The sequence below is a fragment of the Triplophysa dalaica genome, chromosome 8 (genome assembly GCF_015846415.1).
Source record: "Triplophysa dalaica isolate WHDGS20190420 chromosome 8, ASM1584641v1, whole genome shotgun sequence".
NCBI lineage: Eukaryota > Metazoa > Chordata > Actinopteri > Cypriniformes > Nemacheilidae > Triplophysa > Triplophysa dalaica.
The window spans coordinates 23,082,862-23,100,471 of NC_079549.1; the positions used below are offsets into that span (position 1 = coordinate 23,082,862).

The 17,610-nt window shown below is 38.6% G+C and overlaps 1 protein-coding gene across 1 annotated transcript; it reads right to left on the reverse strand.

The window, feature by feature from the left end:
* Positions 1-572: 572 nt before the first annotated feature.
* On the reverse strand, positions 573-16,579 carry ifih1 (interferon induced with helicase C domain 1). Its single transcript, XM_056754292.1, has 16 exons — positions 16,025-16,579; positions 15,049-15,217; positions 13,875-14,093; positions 13,184-13,252; positions 9,342-9,535; positions 8,178-8,388; positions 7,141-7,358; positions 5,948-6,049; positions 5,471-5,594; positions 4,286-4,501; positions 3,807-4,063; positions 2,701-2,850; positions 2,387-2,548; positions 1,860-2,053; positions 1,675-1,768; positions 573-1,541 (listed from the first exon to the last, which is right to left on the reverse strand). Exons 1-16 carry the CDS (start codon positions 16,457-16,459, stop codon positions 1,341-1,343), a joined length of 3,015 nt encoding a protein of 1,004 aa, XP_056610270.1. The 5' UTR covers positions 16,460-16,579; the 3' UTR covers positions 573-1,340.
* Between the last annotated feature and the right edge of the window lie 1,031 nt (positions 16,580-17,610).

Genomic DNA, 17,610 nt, shown 5'->3' on the forward strand with positions numbered 1-17,610 from the left:
TGTCAGGCAAAGACGCGCAGATTAAATTGATCCTAGGGTTCAGTCTTCAGAGAATTTTTGACCCCGCTGTATATGTACAGTTAAGAACATGTATGTTTATTATATCTTATATACAACATTTAATTTAGTACTGTCTGCAGAGCACCTCGGGATACTACTCATGAAGCCGGATGAGAGTTTGCAGAGCTACTTAAAAGATCTTAAGGTCTTCAAAGTTCTCCAAATATTCGTCTATATATAGTTTTATATAGTTCTGATGACTTCTGTATTACGCAAAAAGGTTCCCAGTAAAGAACTAGCGGGTGTGTCCTGACTGGCAGGATGTGTTAAAGAAATGCTGTGACGCTGGCAAAACCTGTTCAGCTTTTGGCCTGAAGTCATGCATAATAAGGTTTTATGACAGCTGTTGTCATGTTGCCGATGTTCGCTCAGGCCGCCAGGACCTCATGAGAACACCTGAACAGGTGTGTGAGAGTATGCCTCGCTGTCCCTGATGGTCGTTTTTTTTCATAAATGCAAGAGTCATCATTATCATCAAACATTACACATGTGAGAGAGAAACGTACAGTACATCAAGTGCCATTATTATTTATTAACTTTGAAGAGCATAAATACAAGACCCACCACTGTAAATCCTAAACTGAACTTAAATCTCAGTAAATTAACAGAAATAAAAATAAAGAATCTGAATTCAGATATAACCATATGAACATAAAAGTGCTACAAATCTGCATGCAGCATAACAGACATTGTTGTTGTAACTACACATTAGACATGATTTCATTATATCAGAGATGAGTTTAAAAGGTTCATATGACATGGCTAAAACGAATATTATCGTTTGTTTTTAGATGTAATGCAATGTGTATACATGATTTATGGTTAAAAAAGCTGTATTTTACTGTGCATGTTTGTATTTCCTCTTTGCCCCGTGTCTCTGAAAAGTGCAGTTTAAAAAAAAAGCTATGATTGGCCAGTTAACCAGTGCGTAGTGATTGGTCAAATACTGCAAGCGTGTGACGGAAATGAAACGTCTCTTACCATATTTGGAACATCATGTTCCCAAGCAATTGTACCGATGGTACGCCCACCTTACTTGTAGATAAGTTTGGGAAGTCTTAGTCAAATCAGACCACGAACTGACGAGGATTTGTGGGGGTGTGGTAACACAAGGCGTTTCAGACAGGTCTGGATGAGCATTTGCTTTTAGATAGAATCCATCTTTTGTTCCAACACTTTAATTTGCCAATTTTACATGTCTAATACATGCATGGGCATATAAAACACCAAAGACACAGAAAGACACGTATATGCGCCATATGACCCCTTTAAACATCCGTCTAGTCGGCATCACTGTCCTCGTCTCCCGAGCCCTCCGAAAAGAGTTCCGCGTGCTGTGTGTAGTCAAACGCAGAGAAGCGTATGGGTAGCTTCTTCCAATTATCATACGTTTTCTTTTTAGTATCGTATGTGACCACGAAGTTCTTGATATGGAGACAGGGGCACTCGATGCTTTTATAGAGCATCATCGAACCCCATGGCTGTGTGGAATTAAGACAAAGCATTTGATATGAATACTGATGTTATTAACAAAACCGTTCGGTCTCTGAATAAATGAATCGTTCAAAAATGTGAAAATAATTACTTCAAAGAAGATAGAAAGACGATACACACCTTTCCACAATTTTTACACGCGATGACGCCGTTAGTCTCATAATCCAGCAGTCTCTCCTGCAGGGAGGTGTTCTCGCGTAATACGTACAGCTTACTGTAAAGTCAACCACAGATGTGTCACCAGTATCCCCATTATCATCATCAGGTCCCAGTGTCCCAGTGGAGGTGTTTTCATTTCGGTTTACCTGAACTGATTGGTGACGTTGACATGGTGCATGTTTTCGATGACCTCAATATCTTCTCCGGAACAGACAAACTGGTGGCAATGTCTGCAGCTCAGACTGATTTTACATGGCGGTTCGTTCATCATGCCCTTCTGCTGTTTTTTTTTCTTATTGACCTTCTCTCCTATTATGGCTTGGTACTGAAACTCTTTGATCTGCACGAAACGTTCTTCTTTTATTAAAAACGCGATCACAATGAATGCATAATATTACATCACCCCACACTTGAGCATAATGTGGGGAAACAAGAGTTTGGTTCTCTACGTGTTAAAGCATTACTTTGATAATATTTATACAATCTATTATACATAGGGTTTATATTATTTCCTATTTGATAAGCATTAATATTGGTCCAATCTCTTTAAAGGGGCTCTGAATTCTTATATCGAAATTGATATAAGGGTCAACTGTGTTTGTTTTTGACAGATTTGTACGTTGCCGTACTATTTGTAGTCTGTAAATTATGTGAATTTGAAGTACAATCTCACTTTCTTCTCGTAGTCGGCTCGATTCATCTTGCACACTTTGGCGATGGCTTTGCTCATCATTTTCTCTCTGTACTCATTGACGCTCTCTCTCTCTGCCACCCCAGATCCTGACTCTGCCACCAGCGTGTAACTGCTGTCCTCAGCTCTCCCTCGACCTCTGGCCTGCGGAGAAGAGGAACGTTCATCACAGAGACCTCAAAAGTGAGTCACTCATCACATCTGCTGATAGATCCGTATAGTGATCAGGCTGATAATAATGTGTGCTGACATCATTTCTAGCGTCCTGAGAGACGGCCGGTAATGCAAAAGCACACCTGTATCATGGCGATCTCATTGGTCACGAGGCCGTAGCGTATGACAAAATTGCAGTCGGCGATGTCCAGCCCTTCTTCTGCTACAGTGGTGGCGATCAGCAGGTTTATCTCGCCTTCGTGAAACTTGTTCAACACATCCTTCTGCTCCGCCTGTAGACAGTATCAAAACGTGTGTAGCACAACAACGAAAGAGGCAAGCAAGCACACTATCAACATCATTTGTGGCATAATGGCAATCATTATAATCTCTCGGTTTTAATAGTAAAGCTACAAAACTGAAACGAACATTGAGAGTACTGAAATACAATCACTGACGTGTGTTTGAAAAAGTTATTTTCAGTCTTTTAATGCTGGTAAATATAACGAGAATTTGCGATTGTTTCACGCTCTGGCAATACAGTGTAAAAACAAAAACTAGATTTATTTGTGGCCTTTATATCTTTTTTGTTGAAAGGACAGTGTTGTAGGTGAGACAGGAAATTATGGGACTAGAGAGAGGGGAACAGGAGCCAAGAAAGGACCACGAGCCGGGACAGGAGCTTGCACAACATGTCGGCACATGGTCCACAGGACCGGCGCCGATCCAAAAAAACAATCATACGGTTATTAGAATAAAGCAAAATTTATTATTGTTATTATTGTTATTCCTTTCGTGTTTTTAACATGAGGCTACTAATAGAGTCATAGATGTTGTCTTCAGTAAAGTTGTTTTCTATTTTTCGATGCCGTTAAAGCCCAGCCTGATCTCAGTATTTGTATAAATTCGTATGATAAACAAAATGTAAATAAAGTCCCACCCATAAACCAAACACTCACAGGCGCGAAAGCCAAATAATAATTTATACAAATAGTCACCTTGTAAAATAGTTACTAAGTGCCAGGATGAGCATTCCAACTATTCAAAAGACAAACAAACAAACAACAAAAAATGATAATGGTAATGCATTTTCAAGTGCTTAATTTTTGCTTAATTTTTTGCTTCTGAAAACTGTAACCAACAGAGGTAACTCATTGTGCCACAAACAATGTCATTTAAATGATCAATTAAAACTTTAAATGAACGCATAAACAGAGCAATGTGTGACTGAGTTGTAGACGGTACTTACAGCGGTCATGGGCTTCACCAGACTTTGATCTCCTCCTCCAATCAGATGACTCACTCTGACTCCGATTTCATCAAACTTGGGGTTTTCTTGAATCCACTGGCAGAGCGCGATGGCGCTGAGGCGGGTCCTTGTGAATATGATGCCTCTCGCCTTCTCTCTGGAGCTGAATTCCTTCAGGACCTGTGCTTTCAGCGCTGCAAGGCTATTATTTTCATACTGCGGCTTCCCCATCAGGTCCTGGAGCTTTGCTTTTTTGTCTGTTGGGTGGAAGGGGAATAAGGCACAGAAACGGAGACTAAATGAAAGCTTAAATGAGTAGTTTGGCCTGATTTTAAAGGAACAGTTTTGACACCATTTACTTATTTTCATTCGGAGTGAATTGTTCGTTTGATAATCTACATGCTAAGTTTATTAAACGGTGTGTGTAACTAGATTTTGCACAACGTCTACTAGCTTTTTGTTGTTGTAACCATGCATACCTTTAAACAAAGTGAAGAGGAATCGCTCCGTGTCCGTAATTGTGATTTTGTTGTCATCATCAGGGCTGGATTTTGTCTTGAGCTCTTCAGTGTGGTATTTGTCGAGGAAGGAGAAAGCATCTGACATGCGTATGGTGTTGCTCTGATGAAGAGCCTCATTGTATTGACGGAGATGTTCAGCACACACTCGAACTTTCTGATTCTCTTCTTTAGCAGCTGATAAAACAGAGACATGTTCATTAGATGCACATATGATCTATTATCTACTTTGGGGTGAACACTCTACTTGTATATAATTATCTTTAAAGTAATTATTCTGGGCTTTTGCACGTCTGAAATTATAAACTGAATTATATTTGAAATGCATATGAAGAAATAGTTGTTGTGCTCAGAAATGTGTTGGAGTTGACTGCGTCAGAGCGTTCACTGCGCACCATTAGGAATCGCAGGAAAAAAGCAGTCTTCTTTCAAAAACAGTAAAGCAAACCTGTTATCATTGTAAATTATTGCATAAGTGCGTGACTAGATCAAATTCTATGAAAAAATATTTTTCGGTAAGGTGGTTACATGGTGATGGAATAATGTGTTGTTTAAAACTACAAAGTCATCAGTTGGCGAAAATATAGATTGCAGTTTGGTGTAGCAGGAGCGGTGTAAAAATATTATTGACCAATATCCAGCGGACTCAATTATAGAATGTTGCGAATAAACTACTAAATTTGATTTTACGATCCTTTCTCAAAGTGCATACGTGTGATTCATAGAACGAAGGTACGCACAGAAAACGAGTGTAGGCCCCTCTATCAGATGATAAGTCTTTATAACCCAAACGATCGTGAAATTGTGCACAGCTAACAGTTTCAGATCTCCGCCTTTTATTGATATATGAACAAGCACCTGTCCCCGTCCCGTCCTCTGACTTTTCCACCTCAAAGAGTGTTTTTATAAATATGAACGTTGCCGTGGATTTTTTCATACGCACACTTTACGTTTTTTAAATGAGGCCCCTGGTCTGTAGATAGGACTTCATTGCTACTTCATGTGGTTTACTAGTTTCATTTTTCTGGCTTTTGGATTCGTTTCAAATAAACATTACTTTTAAATTTCCATGCACGGAGCATAAATAAACCCGCATGTATCTAAGATCTTGTGGTTGTGTTTTTAAAAGCAGTTGCGCTGTCTTACCGTTCTGCTCTTTCTGTACCGCCCACTGTTCATAGTTCTGTGTACCAGGCTCGCAGGGAGCCTTCAGCTCAGCGTGCGTGTGGATTTCATCCATGATCTTTTTAATCACATCTCCAAACGGGTCCTTTAACACGCCACAGACATAGAACATTTACTAACATGATATCCCACAAAATTATAAGCATATCTAGATTTTTACGTTTTAATAGAAAAGGTGATAAAAGTGGTGTCAGGGACTAGCTTTGCAGGTGAGGTGTCATTTCTGTGCCACTATTGTCATCCAACTTATGATGTTTTTTTCAAGCCCCGTCTTCCATTTTTGGACAAACAGCTAGCCCCGCCCCACTTAAAGACGATTGGTTCAGCCTGTGTTGGCTCAGCTGGACCGCACAAACAAGCGTTTGATGCTGCGAATGGTCCAGATATCAGAGACTTCACCTGCTCTGATTTATTTCTGAAGTTTTAAGAGACGTATACCTCTTTCCTCTCTTCTGCTATTGCAATCTTTTTGTAAGGGTTTTTGGCCCCTTCATCCGAAGTCATTGTTTTTATTGTGAAGGCATCCAAATTTGCGCATATCTGTAATAATGAGACACAAAATCATGAATACAATGCTTCAAATAAATAACGGTTGAGCTTTGAAATGACCAGTAAAACATTACGCTCTTTGCTATGGGGATACACGTTGGTACCCTGAGAAGAGAAACAAGCACAATAGTGGTAAAGCAGAGGCTCAGTAAAGCTCTGAATGATTTTCACTCTGGACAGAAAAGCATGTGAGAAATGCAGTGGTTTACGGGGCCTCGGGCGCCGGGGCAGCGTGGAACATTGGAAACAGCTTGCAGTGAAGAGAAAATTTTGAAATGTAGGAAAGAAAGGTGTGTGTGAAACACAAGGAAGAGAAATGGTTTGGAAAGTGTAGATTTTGAGAAAATAACTTTTTTCCACTGAGTTTTTCTGTGCACATAAGCAGTTTCATGTGTGTTTTTGGCAGTGACAAAAGTGTACACGCTACAGTATTTTGAGATCATGTTAAATCCCCTTTAGAAAATATAGTGCATCCTTTTTCTGCGGGCCAGTATTGTTGCCAGATGTTGCCATATGTATAAGTTACGATTCAATTCAAATTGATTTAAGAGCGCTTTTCACAATTTTGCATTGTTGCAAAGCAGCCTTATAGTATATACAGCACCGGTTTAAAGTTTGGAAACATTTGACTGAAATGTTTCTTCTTATAATCGTATTTTTTAAATCTAAAGTTATACAGTATGCTTAATGTCCGAAATTACTTGTGTAGACAAAACTATAATTGTCCCAACATATCTATTATCAACATATCAAACGGTTAGTCACGGGGTGACTAACCGTTTAGTAAAAGGGTTGTTTGATTTTAAATGCTTTTAGTCACAACATAATTCCCGGCTACAACTGTCCTACTCCAGAGTTTGATAAGTTTATTATTCTTCCGAAAAATCTTAATAAAGAACGAGTAAGTGTTTACAAACTTTTTACCGGTTCTGTACATGTTTGTAACGACAGGAGAGACAAAAGAAAGAGCAGGAAATTATGAAATATACAGAATACATTGTACTGTTGAAAAATAAATTAAGATGATGTGAATACTGAAATATGATTGTCTGTAGATCTTTAATGGGTTTATAATGTCGTACCTGTAGAATGTGTTCCTCTGCTTTTTGCTGGGTCTTGGCTCCTCCCACTCCAGGTGAGGCGGTCAGGCCCAGAATCTGAGGGATGGGGACTTGACTTTTCTGCTGTTTGGCCAGCTGCGGGTTCCGATGTTTTTGTGTTAGGTAGCGAATCATGATGTGGTTATATACGCCGCCTTTCTGCGTGTGATGGCATTCATCAATAACCATCAGGCTAAATTCTGCAGGCATAAAAGTTCAATTCTGTTCAGTACACACATTGTTCCACAATGATATCTGTGTCACTATCCCGTCAGCCCAAATTTTATGACCGTAACAGCGCTTTACGCTTGAAATATATACGAGTTATATAATGAATAGTTAAAGGTCTTACATGAGAAAGAAAGGGAGGATGAGAGCAAGAACAAGAATGCTTGGTCATTTTACCAGCATGTGTTTCTAATCGACAAAGCCACACGAAACCCAATCTGGCTTGACACCTTCAGTCCACTCCCTTTGGCTCAGTTTACGGTATTTTTACCACGCTGCCCTCTGACATTCCCAGGGGCCTTTGAAAAAAGGTGGAAGTCTGCATTTCACAGACCTGACAAAGGCGGTGGGTGATTGGGCCCATTTTACAAACCAGACAGTAAAGGTGCTGCCTGTTTGGCCCCTTGGGCCGCGCTGGATATGCTGTGGAACTGACACTCTGAGACATTGACAGCAAATCTCTGCAGAATTGGATCAGCCAGAGAACCTCTCTGACGTGCGGCCCGTAGACCAAAATAAGAAAGGTTGTAAGAGCCAAACGGGAAAAAATCAACAAACAGCATATGCCACGGGGGGGAATTCCACCTTGCGGTGAGCGATGCCAGACGGACTCACATGAGAGTCGTGAGACGAACCTGCCGCCGAAGACTGACGGGGAAGAAAGCTGTCACTTGAAACCTCTGAGGAAAAGCTTTGGTCTCGTTTCCATTCCTAGTGGAAGGTGAAACCGATTGAACTACGCTAGAAACGGTGTAAATCTCCTAAATCGGTCAATGGAAAATGTAACTTACGTGATAGTTTGATTCCGTCCTCGTCGCCGTTCTTGCCTTTGGCTAAAGAGTTTTCCAGAATCTGTGCCGTGCAAATGATTATGTCATTTTGCTCCACAATTTGTGGGAAGGAGATTTTGAGCTGTGATGCTCCGCTGACCGGTTTTACACAGTATTTGTGCTTTAGAAACTTCCCAAACTCAGCCTTGTAGTGCTGCTCAACCAGCGGCACCTGAAAAGATTTCAAACAAAAAGGATATATAACACAAATTTAACTAGACAAGAAAAGTTGGCCGAGACATATTTGGATGTTATTAAACTTTCTTAGAAAATAATGAATATAAAAATATCTTGTCCTTTACGATTCTGAATTTCACCCTGTCAGCATCTCTGTTAATCTTTTTCATCGTTGTGTTTTGAAAACAGTGTGTAGAAATACTTTAATGGCCGGTTTCAGTAAGGTTTAGCTTAAGCCAGGACTAAGCCTTAGTTGAATTGAGATATTTATGCCACTTTTACAAAAATGCCTTAGAAAAATACATTACTGGTGTGCATCTTGAGACAAAGAAATGGCACTGATTTATTTTAAGATATTTCTGGCCATGTTATATTCAGTTAAGACAGGTCAAACATTAATTTTAGGCTGGGACTAGCCTTAAGCCTTGTCTGTGAAACCGGGCCTAAATTTCACTTGTCATAAATGTCACTTTAAACGTGGTCTTTTCCTCTGAAGGAAATCTACTGTTTAAAGGAAATCTGTCGCTGGTAAAGTGCACCATGTATTTTCAACCGTGTTTTACTGATGTGGGATTTCTGCTGAAACTCAACAGTGATTCAGCAGAACAAAGTCCTTCAGTTTCAACTCCATACCCACAAAACCACTTCTGCTTCTGGAAATTTTTTATATTTTTAGAAATGAGTTTACGGCCCTTCTATACTTGGACTAATAAACAATATTGCATCGTGGAATTAAAATATTTTTTCTTATTATCATCACTAAAATTATAATTTAATGTAAATATTAAAATATTATGTATTTTAGCTCTCACCTTGCTTAATGCATATGTTAAACGCGACCTATATTAATTTTCATCTGACCTTTTTTTTTACAACTAAATGTAAACCAATGAATGTTGTGCTCCTTAAAAACACACTATGATGTGATTCATATGAGTCTGATGGCACCTTGTTGACCAGAACGACAACTTTTCCAAGTTCTTCCATCCGCCTCCGACTCTCCAAATGTTCTCTTGTGATGTACACAGCAACTCTGGTTTTACCGCTTCCTGTTGGGAGGCAGACGATAATGTTTTTTCCCTCTAGGGCTAGTCTGGCCACCTCCATCTGATAGTCACGCAGCACAATTTCCTTACTGCTCTCTAAGAGAGAGAGAGAGAGACGGGTGGAGGAGAAACAGAAAAAAAACGGTTGAGTTACATACATACATACATAGAAGTGCATCTAGGAGGTAGCGTCTGATCGGTGGGGGTTGTCTACTGTGGCAGTCAGAGTTATGTTTTCTTTATCCCTTACTGTGGTTAGAATAACATGTTTTATTGCTTTCAGCCTGCGGATTTACTCTTAGCAAGTTTTCTTTTGCTCATAGACTCTTTTGAATCCTATAAAAGCTGTCCGTGTGCCAATTGTATTTTTCTGAGAGGTGATATTTTTGTGCAGAAACAACCATAACTCATCAATTTATAAGTTGATTTTAAATGTACGTTAAATATTCATGCATTTTTTGACACTTTTTTTAAAAACGACATTTAAAGGCGGACTAATCGATTTCTGAAAACCGTTGAACACGCCCCTTCCTGCATTGCTCCGCCCTCAAACGTGCCTCTCTTTCTAAATTCTTTCTTATGCCAGCTTGCTTTCTTCCCTCTATCAACATGAGTGGACACGCCCCCACAGCTGATTGGCTTCAAGCATGTTTCCGACTGGTCCGTTTTTGATAAAATACTAACCCCGCCTTTAAGGTTTACACATTTTATTGGTTTGTTTTCCATGGGAATGGAACCCACAATCTACGTGCTGCCAACACAATGCTCTACCAACTGAGCTACAGGAACTCTGCAAAAAAAGTCTACATTTTTGGCAGTAAGAAGAAATTCACCCTGTAAGAATTTCTGCGATTTTGGCCCCTCCGACACTGTAAATTTTAGTTAAAATCGCCTCATTTGGGAACGGTCTTATTTACCGAAAGCCAGATACTAAATGGAACTCTGTCTGATTTAATCTGGGTTAAATATTTTGTATCTGTCTACAACTACCCTAAAAAAACTTTTGGCAAAAACCTCATCAAATTGAGAAGTTTTGCGGTTTTACTGCAAAGTTGAATAAGACGGTTTAGTCTAAAACATAAGCGACAAATCAGATGTTCCCCAATGGGAATCTGTGTTGCTTAGAAGAGAACTTGAATTTTTTGGCAAATCTGACCACAGTTAGAAACATTTGAGATCTCTCAAAGCAGCAAAGGAGATATAAAATTATTGACGTCTTGTTACAATATGGAAAGCAGGAGACCTCTGCAAGTCTAATTGCTGTCTCGGTGAAACAATGGAGATTTTAAATGTGTCTCGTCCTTCCCGAGTGTGACTTTAATCTAAATAGCATCTGTTTGCAATCAGGTGGAGCGTCTTGTGTCAACGGTCTCAGAACACATGGAATGTTTTCTCAAAGCTGATGCAGTTAAGGGTCATTCTGGAGATTCATGAGATCTGCTGTTCACATTCACTAAACATCTCGTGTTTTAACTCAATCCAGGTGGATTTTACTGCTGTGGTAGTTCTGTCGCTGAAGTTTCATGTGTAGATGTTGGTTAGTTGTACTTCTTTTCATCACGCCAATGTAACGCTAATCTGGGTCGTGTATCAAGAGTTTAAATTACTTCCAAGAGTTTAAAATTACTGTTCGTTCTTGTGTTTATAAATCTGGGAATTTGAAGTTCCTAGAAAAGTCTAAGAACAAGATGAGCTGTTTTATGAGCGTACGGTCAATGATTAAATTAAATGGCATTTTTGGCAGAACAAGAGAATTTGAATAATTTAAACAACATCCTTGAAGGATTACAGAAATTTTAAATATAATTTAACAATGATGTTTTTCGTAAAAAATGTACAATAATAAAAAAAATAAGGGTTTAAGGTTACAGGAATGGGTGATTTTTACAATATTTGTAAACACTTTATTGTTTATTTAAAATTAACTAACATCATGAAAGTTGTTCTTATGCTTTTTTAATAATATTTTAATCCTTTTTTACGGGTTCATTATTTATTCAGCAACGCTGTTTATTAGACAATAGCAATTGTAGATATTTAGCAATAATTCCCAGCCCTTGGCAACACACGTATGAAAGCACTTCTGCAAATAAAAAGATGGCTAAAATATTTTGTGAATGGAAAGATGTTTAGGAAACCGCTTATCCCCACAAACCCCTTTGTGCAATTACGTTACAACCCCAAACCTCTTCTCTGGAGCACGATGCATTGTGGGACATTTTTGTAAGACACGTATGCATTTTTACTGGAACAGATTTCTGCCGCTTCTCCTGCAGACCATATGACTTCAGTATGCGTTCCGATGAAACTGCACACTAGCAGCAGGTTTCGGTCTGGAAAACTTGTCATTCCTGCATTTTGAGCTGAAATATTCCCTTCAAGCGAGTATGATTTGAGAACACTCCCTTTAGGGAGGATGGTTGAAGTTTGTGCGGTTTCTATAATCTTTATAATTATAACTCTTTAAACATAATTTCCTGTAGTTCACGGAAACATTTCCCAAGGCTGAATAAGAGTCATTACACGTCTTATGCAAGCACAAAAGCAATGAACCACAATGAAGCCGAGGGGTCAAAGGACAGAGAGAGAGAGAGAGAGAGAGAGAGAACATCATCTGTTCTGTTAAAGGCTGATCTGACCAATAATTTAACATGTGTGCAGTTTGTACTGTATTTTAAAGTGAGTTAGTTTGAATAATATCGATATAGTGTTGTGTCGTGCGATTTGAGTTTTATTGAAGTTTTGGACGAATTTCAACCGTCTTCACACTTTCTGAACATTGGCTTTTCAATGATTTTTCGAGATTCAGAATTTAGGATTTGTTTCAGTTATGAGTTGAACTATGACTTAAACGTGCTATGCCCGAAAGGATGTTGAATTGCAATTACAGAAAGAGGAACGGAGAGAATAACAGCTAAAATATGTTTAAAGTCCCAGTGAAATTAAAAAGGACAATTTTCTTTTTAAAATTCATGCGCCCCCATAATCTTCAGTTAAAATCTGAAAAATGCACTTCCACCCTCTAGTTACGATCCATCTCAAATGACGTAAATTAGACGGCTTGGGTGGAGCATCCGTTAACTCCTCCCCTTCAACTATCAGTCTGCTGCCACTTCAATTTCGAAATGCAACTGCGCTTTTATACATCCAATCAAAAAGCAGTAAAAAAAGAATCAAGTCATGCTCACTTTTTTTTCTCATTCGAAATTGGACACTTGGAAATGCATTAGAATGCGGAACTAAAAATGATTGCAATTTCTGGTTCACGGGGACTTTAACACAAGCCTACAGCAGAACAAAATGGGCAGCAGGAGTCAAAACTAGTTAGTTCCCCAAAACTGTAAACGATTCCTGTATCATGATGATGCACGAAATGAATGTTAATCTTTAAAAATAATGAAATATATTCTCTATATATGTATTATTAAATTAAATGTACTCTTAAATAATGTGTGTAATGTATGTATTATATTTAATGCATATATATGTATATATATAATGTATTATTATTAAATAAATAAAGGATAAATAAAATGTATTTGGTATACAGTGGTATTTTAAATATATTTTTTTATTATTCTAATGTCTATAATTTTATATTCCTGTAAAAACAATTCTACATCCTGTTGGTAAATAAATTAACTTCACAATCAGGAATTTAATTGTAATTTTTAGCCTAGATCTTGCACATACATTACATCTGTAGTCCGACCTGTGACTCAAATGAGAACCACATGTTTGTACCTGATTGTTCATCGTCCTCTGAGAGATCTTCCTCCTCCATCTGTTCACCCTCTTCATACATATCGACATCTGAAAGAGAACATATCCGGATAGACGAAGTCAAAGAAAGAACTTGTTATTTAAGGTATAATGTTTTCCCAAAATTATCAATTTGTGATTATTTACTTTATAGCTTTCTGTGATCTTCTGAACCAAAATGCTATTTTTTTTAGTTTTGGTACTTTTTGGTTGCAGTGGAAGTGGATGGTGTAAGAATGATTCTTAGAGAGTGCATTTATAACCAACGATGCTTTATTTGGATACCTGTGTGACAGTGTAAATTGTTATACGAAATATGTTATTTTATTTAACCAAACCTGTTCTTATGCCTTCAAGACATTTGAAACACCCTGTTGTGTGGGGTTATTGCTTTTGTGTCTTAATGCTTGAGGTGGTAAACTCTACTCGCCCTTTTTGGGGTTCTGAACATCAAAGAAAGCAATCTCTTTTGGATGAACTGTTCCTTTTTGTGTTTTAAATTTAACAATTATGATTCGAGATTTTTGGATCATATGTGTTTAATGTATCTCTCCAGACTTTGATCTTGTACATACAGTAAGTGTTCGACAAATGGTTTGGTTGTGATATAAGCATATAGTTGTGAGTGTTACAGTTTTGTTAAATCAATGAAAGAGAATGTTTCAGATTCTACCTTCATTATCCGCGGAGGAAAGAGCTGATGTACCCAGACCACTACTGTCCGCACTGCTGTCCATATCATCTGACAGAAGTGAGCTATTAGTAGAGAGAGCGGGGGGGAGGAAGGGCAGAGAGCCACGGAAGTCCTTGTCCATTTCCTTCTGTGCAGATGCACATGGCTGTTCATTCTTCTCCATTGATAGCAGCTCAAAGTTGTCAACCAACATGTCTTCTGCACAGCACACAGATAATCAATACACAGATAACAAATACACAGATATTGTATATGGTTGCTAGGGAGTTGCTAAGGGATAGCTGAGGTGTTCCAATTGTTTGCACATGCATGGCTTGCGGTTTCTAATCTGTTCTAACTAAGATCTAAATAAAACTTTCATTAGAAGTCTTACAAGATTTCCCTAACATGATCTTTCTTGTTTGTCCATTAAGCGCAGATCGGTCTGATTTTTCATAAATCATTAATTTGAGGTATCATTTAATTCTGTAGCACAAACAGTGTGAGATGAAATACTTGTTTTTGATCACGATAAATAGAATTCATATCAGTATTTTATTGCCCGTTATTGCTGCTGTTATTATAATGAAAAAAAGGACAAAACGTTTTTTATTTTATTAAACCAATGTGCCCTGTGTGCTTAAAGATCATGGGATTTAAAGCATTCATTTAGCGAAATTACTAAGAGTTTTATAATGTATTTGTAATGTTGTTCATAGATATTGATTTATCGTAGTTTCTTTAAAAGTATTAACTAATAATGATAAAATTATAAGTAGTAGTAAAGGGATGAACTACTATAAAAATGCACCAGTAAATGAAAAGAATAGAAATATTTAGTTTTCTAGTCGAAACATCTTCTGTTACTTGAAGTGTTTCCTGTTAAACAGCTAACTTTGCTTATTGGCACAATTTCAAAACTATAACTTTTATAAGAGCTTATTTGGACCAAAAGTATACACAAAAAATGAACATTGGGTTAAGCCGGCTAGAAATGTTTAGTCTGCAGTGCTTTGGGGCATTTGACCTCTGGTTTCCGGTTTCAAGCTCCTGTTTCTTTTAGGAGAAGCTGTGACGGGTTAACGAGGAAACGCCAGTAATTTATCTGTCCCTTGAAACTTCTTGTGGAATGTACGAGAGGTTTTGATGGTATTTGTTTCCGAGTGATTCTCACCGACTTCATTATATGGCTCTCCCCGCAGCTCACGCGCTAGGCCGGGGTGTCCCGTGTCCTCTAGGGCCTTCAGGAATTTGGAAAACCAGCCAGTTTCGTTTTTGATCACCCTCGTGAGGAGCAAGCGAGCGCCAGAGGTGTTGCCTTGATTTTCAATGGCAGCCGAAATCTAGAAATAATGAATGCACAGTTAGTGTTTGACATTATTGAGAGACATTCAGTGAGAGGCACATCGTGTACAGCAGGGTTGCTCAAATCTTACCCTGGAGGGCCGGAGCACTGCAGAGTTTATCTCCAACCCTGATCAAACTTGCATACCTGTGATTTTCTAGTGATACTTGCTCAGGTGTTTGATCAGGTCTGGAGCTAAACTCAGCAGTGCTCCGGCCCTCCAGGGTAAGATTTGAGGAACCCTGGTGTACAGGTTTGAGTCAATCCTGTTATGCAGCACCTTTTAAATGTCAATGTTTTGAAACCACTTAACATGGTTTCCATCTTTGTATTATGATGTATCCAGTATATTAAGACATTGTGAAAGGAAAATGAAAATGATCAGAAGAAAGTCCCAATGAACCCTCATTGCATCTCTTTCTGGTCTATTGCGCCCTCTGCTGATCGTTATCATTATTACATAAACAATGTAATTCTGGGTGAGTATCTAAAAATAAAAAATCCGTCATCATTCATTCACCCTCAATAATATATTTTATAAATCACATACATATATATTTAAAATATATAAATCAGCTGTAAACCATTAAAACCATTACAAAATAACTTTTTATGTAGTGTGTCAATTTATCCATTGATTCTCATCCGTCAGATAACATCCCAGTAACATTACCAGTAGAGACCCTTTAAAGTTTCTGTTAAAAACCAATGCAATGCCCATTATAACCATTAAAATCCATCCCTGTGTTTTTCTTTTCAGCAATGTATACAATAAGATCATCTCTTTATGCATTTATATACTGACATTTTCCACATCCTCCTGTGTTAACAGTTCCAGTGAGAAGCAGTGCGTGGATACATCACGAGTTTTCATGTTGACCAGTGACAGACGCATCAGATCAATGAGCCGAATGCAGCTGTCATTCTCCAACTCTTCCGTCGTGTTCGGCGGATTATTCTCCACATAATGTGCGGCGTGTTTGCAGCCGACAGTCTCCAGAGCAGCGATCAGTTCCCTCGACCAGCCTATATCGTCACGTATTTTAATGATTTCATCGATAAGAGTGGAAACCGCGCGCATGTTGCCATTCTGAGTCAACGAGGCCTTGATTCGGTCCTTCTGCTCTTCTTCGAGGAAATGTAACTGGTCTAAGAGCGGCTGGACCTCGATAAGACGCTTCAGTCTGTCGCGGAAACTGTCTAGAGCGTGACGCGTCGCGGCGTCTTGATCGCAGCTCATGTTGTTCGATCGGAACAATAGATCAATGTCCGCTAACTTTTGGATCCGTCGGCACTCACCGATATATCGTCCACAAGACACCGCGATAGAATCCGTGCCGGGAAATGAGGACTTACGATTTACTTTCGGTTTCGTTTCTCCGCTCGGTTTCCACACGTCATCCCTTCTATATTTCCTTTGAAGTTATGGTTATATAGTGATATTCCAACCACTTCAAATTGTTTTACCTTAATGAAATGTCGCAATTTTGTATATTTGTTTGTATAAAAGATCAAAGGAGAAACAGTGATATTGTTTTTAATTGTTCATATTTACCAACGGTGCCAATATATGCGGAGGGCACTGCATACAGTATATATAGGAAGCAAGTTTATTAATAAAATTAATTCAGCCTTCGCTGACCAAAGTGCTGTACGGAGACCACAAAATTACACAAACTATCTAAAAATAAATATAAATCACAATAATGAGGAAAAAATTAGGCTTGGAAAGCCAGTGAGTAAAAGTGATTTGAGCTTTAAATTAAAAACAGAAGGAGCAGATTTAATATCAAGGGGGAGCTGGTTTCAATGATGAGGAGCAACTACTTCATAACCTTTAGATTTTAGATGAGACCGTAGGACACGTAGAGCTTGATTTGAAGACCTAGGAGGCCTAGGTGCTGCGTTTAATCGGATAAGAATGGCTATATGGGGAGGCGCCTATCCCTTTACATTTACATTTAGTCATTTAGCAGACGCTTTTATCCAAAGCGACGTACCGGGGGGGGGGGGAGCAATGGAACCAATTGGGATCGCATAAGGACAACAAAAAGCATAAGTGCAATCAAAAAAAGAAGACTGGTCTCCTATAACCCAACACAGTACACAGAGCTAAGTTAGAATTGTTTTTTTTATTTAATTTTTATAAAGAGTAGAGAAAAAATAGATGTAAGAACTTATCAGTCAGGTGTTGACGGAAGATATGTGATTTCAGACGTTTCTTAAAGATGGCTACAGAAGCTGCAGATCATTCCACATAGGTAGAACCGATCCGGAGAAGGTACGTGAGAGAGATTTTTTACCTTTTTGGGATGGCACCACAAGACGTCGTTCGTTTGGAGAGCGTAGGGATCTGGCGGGTACATACAGTATGTCTGCATTAGCAAGTGA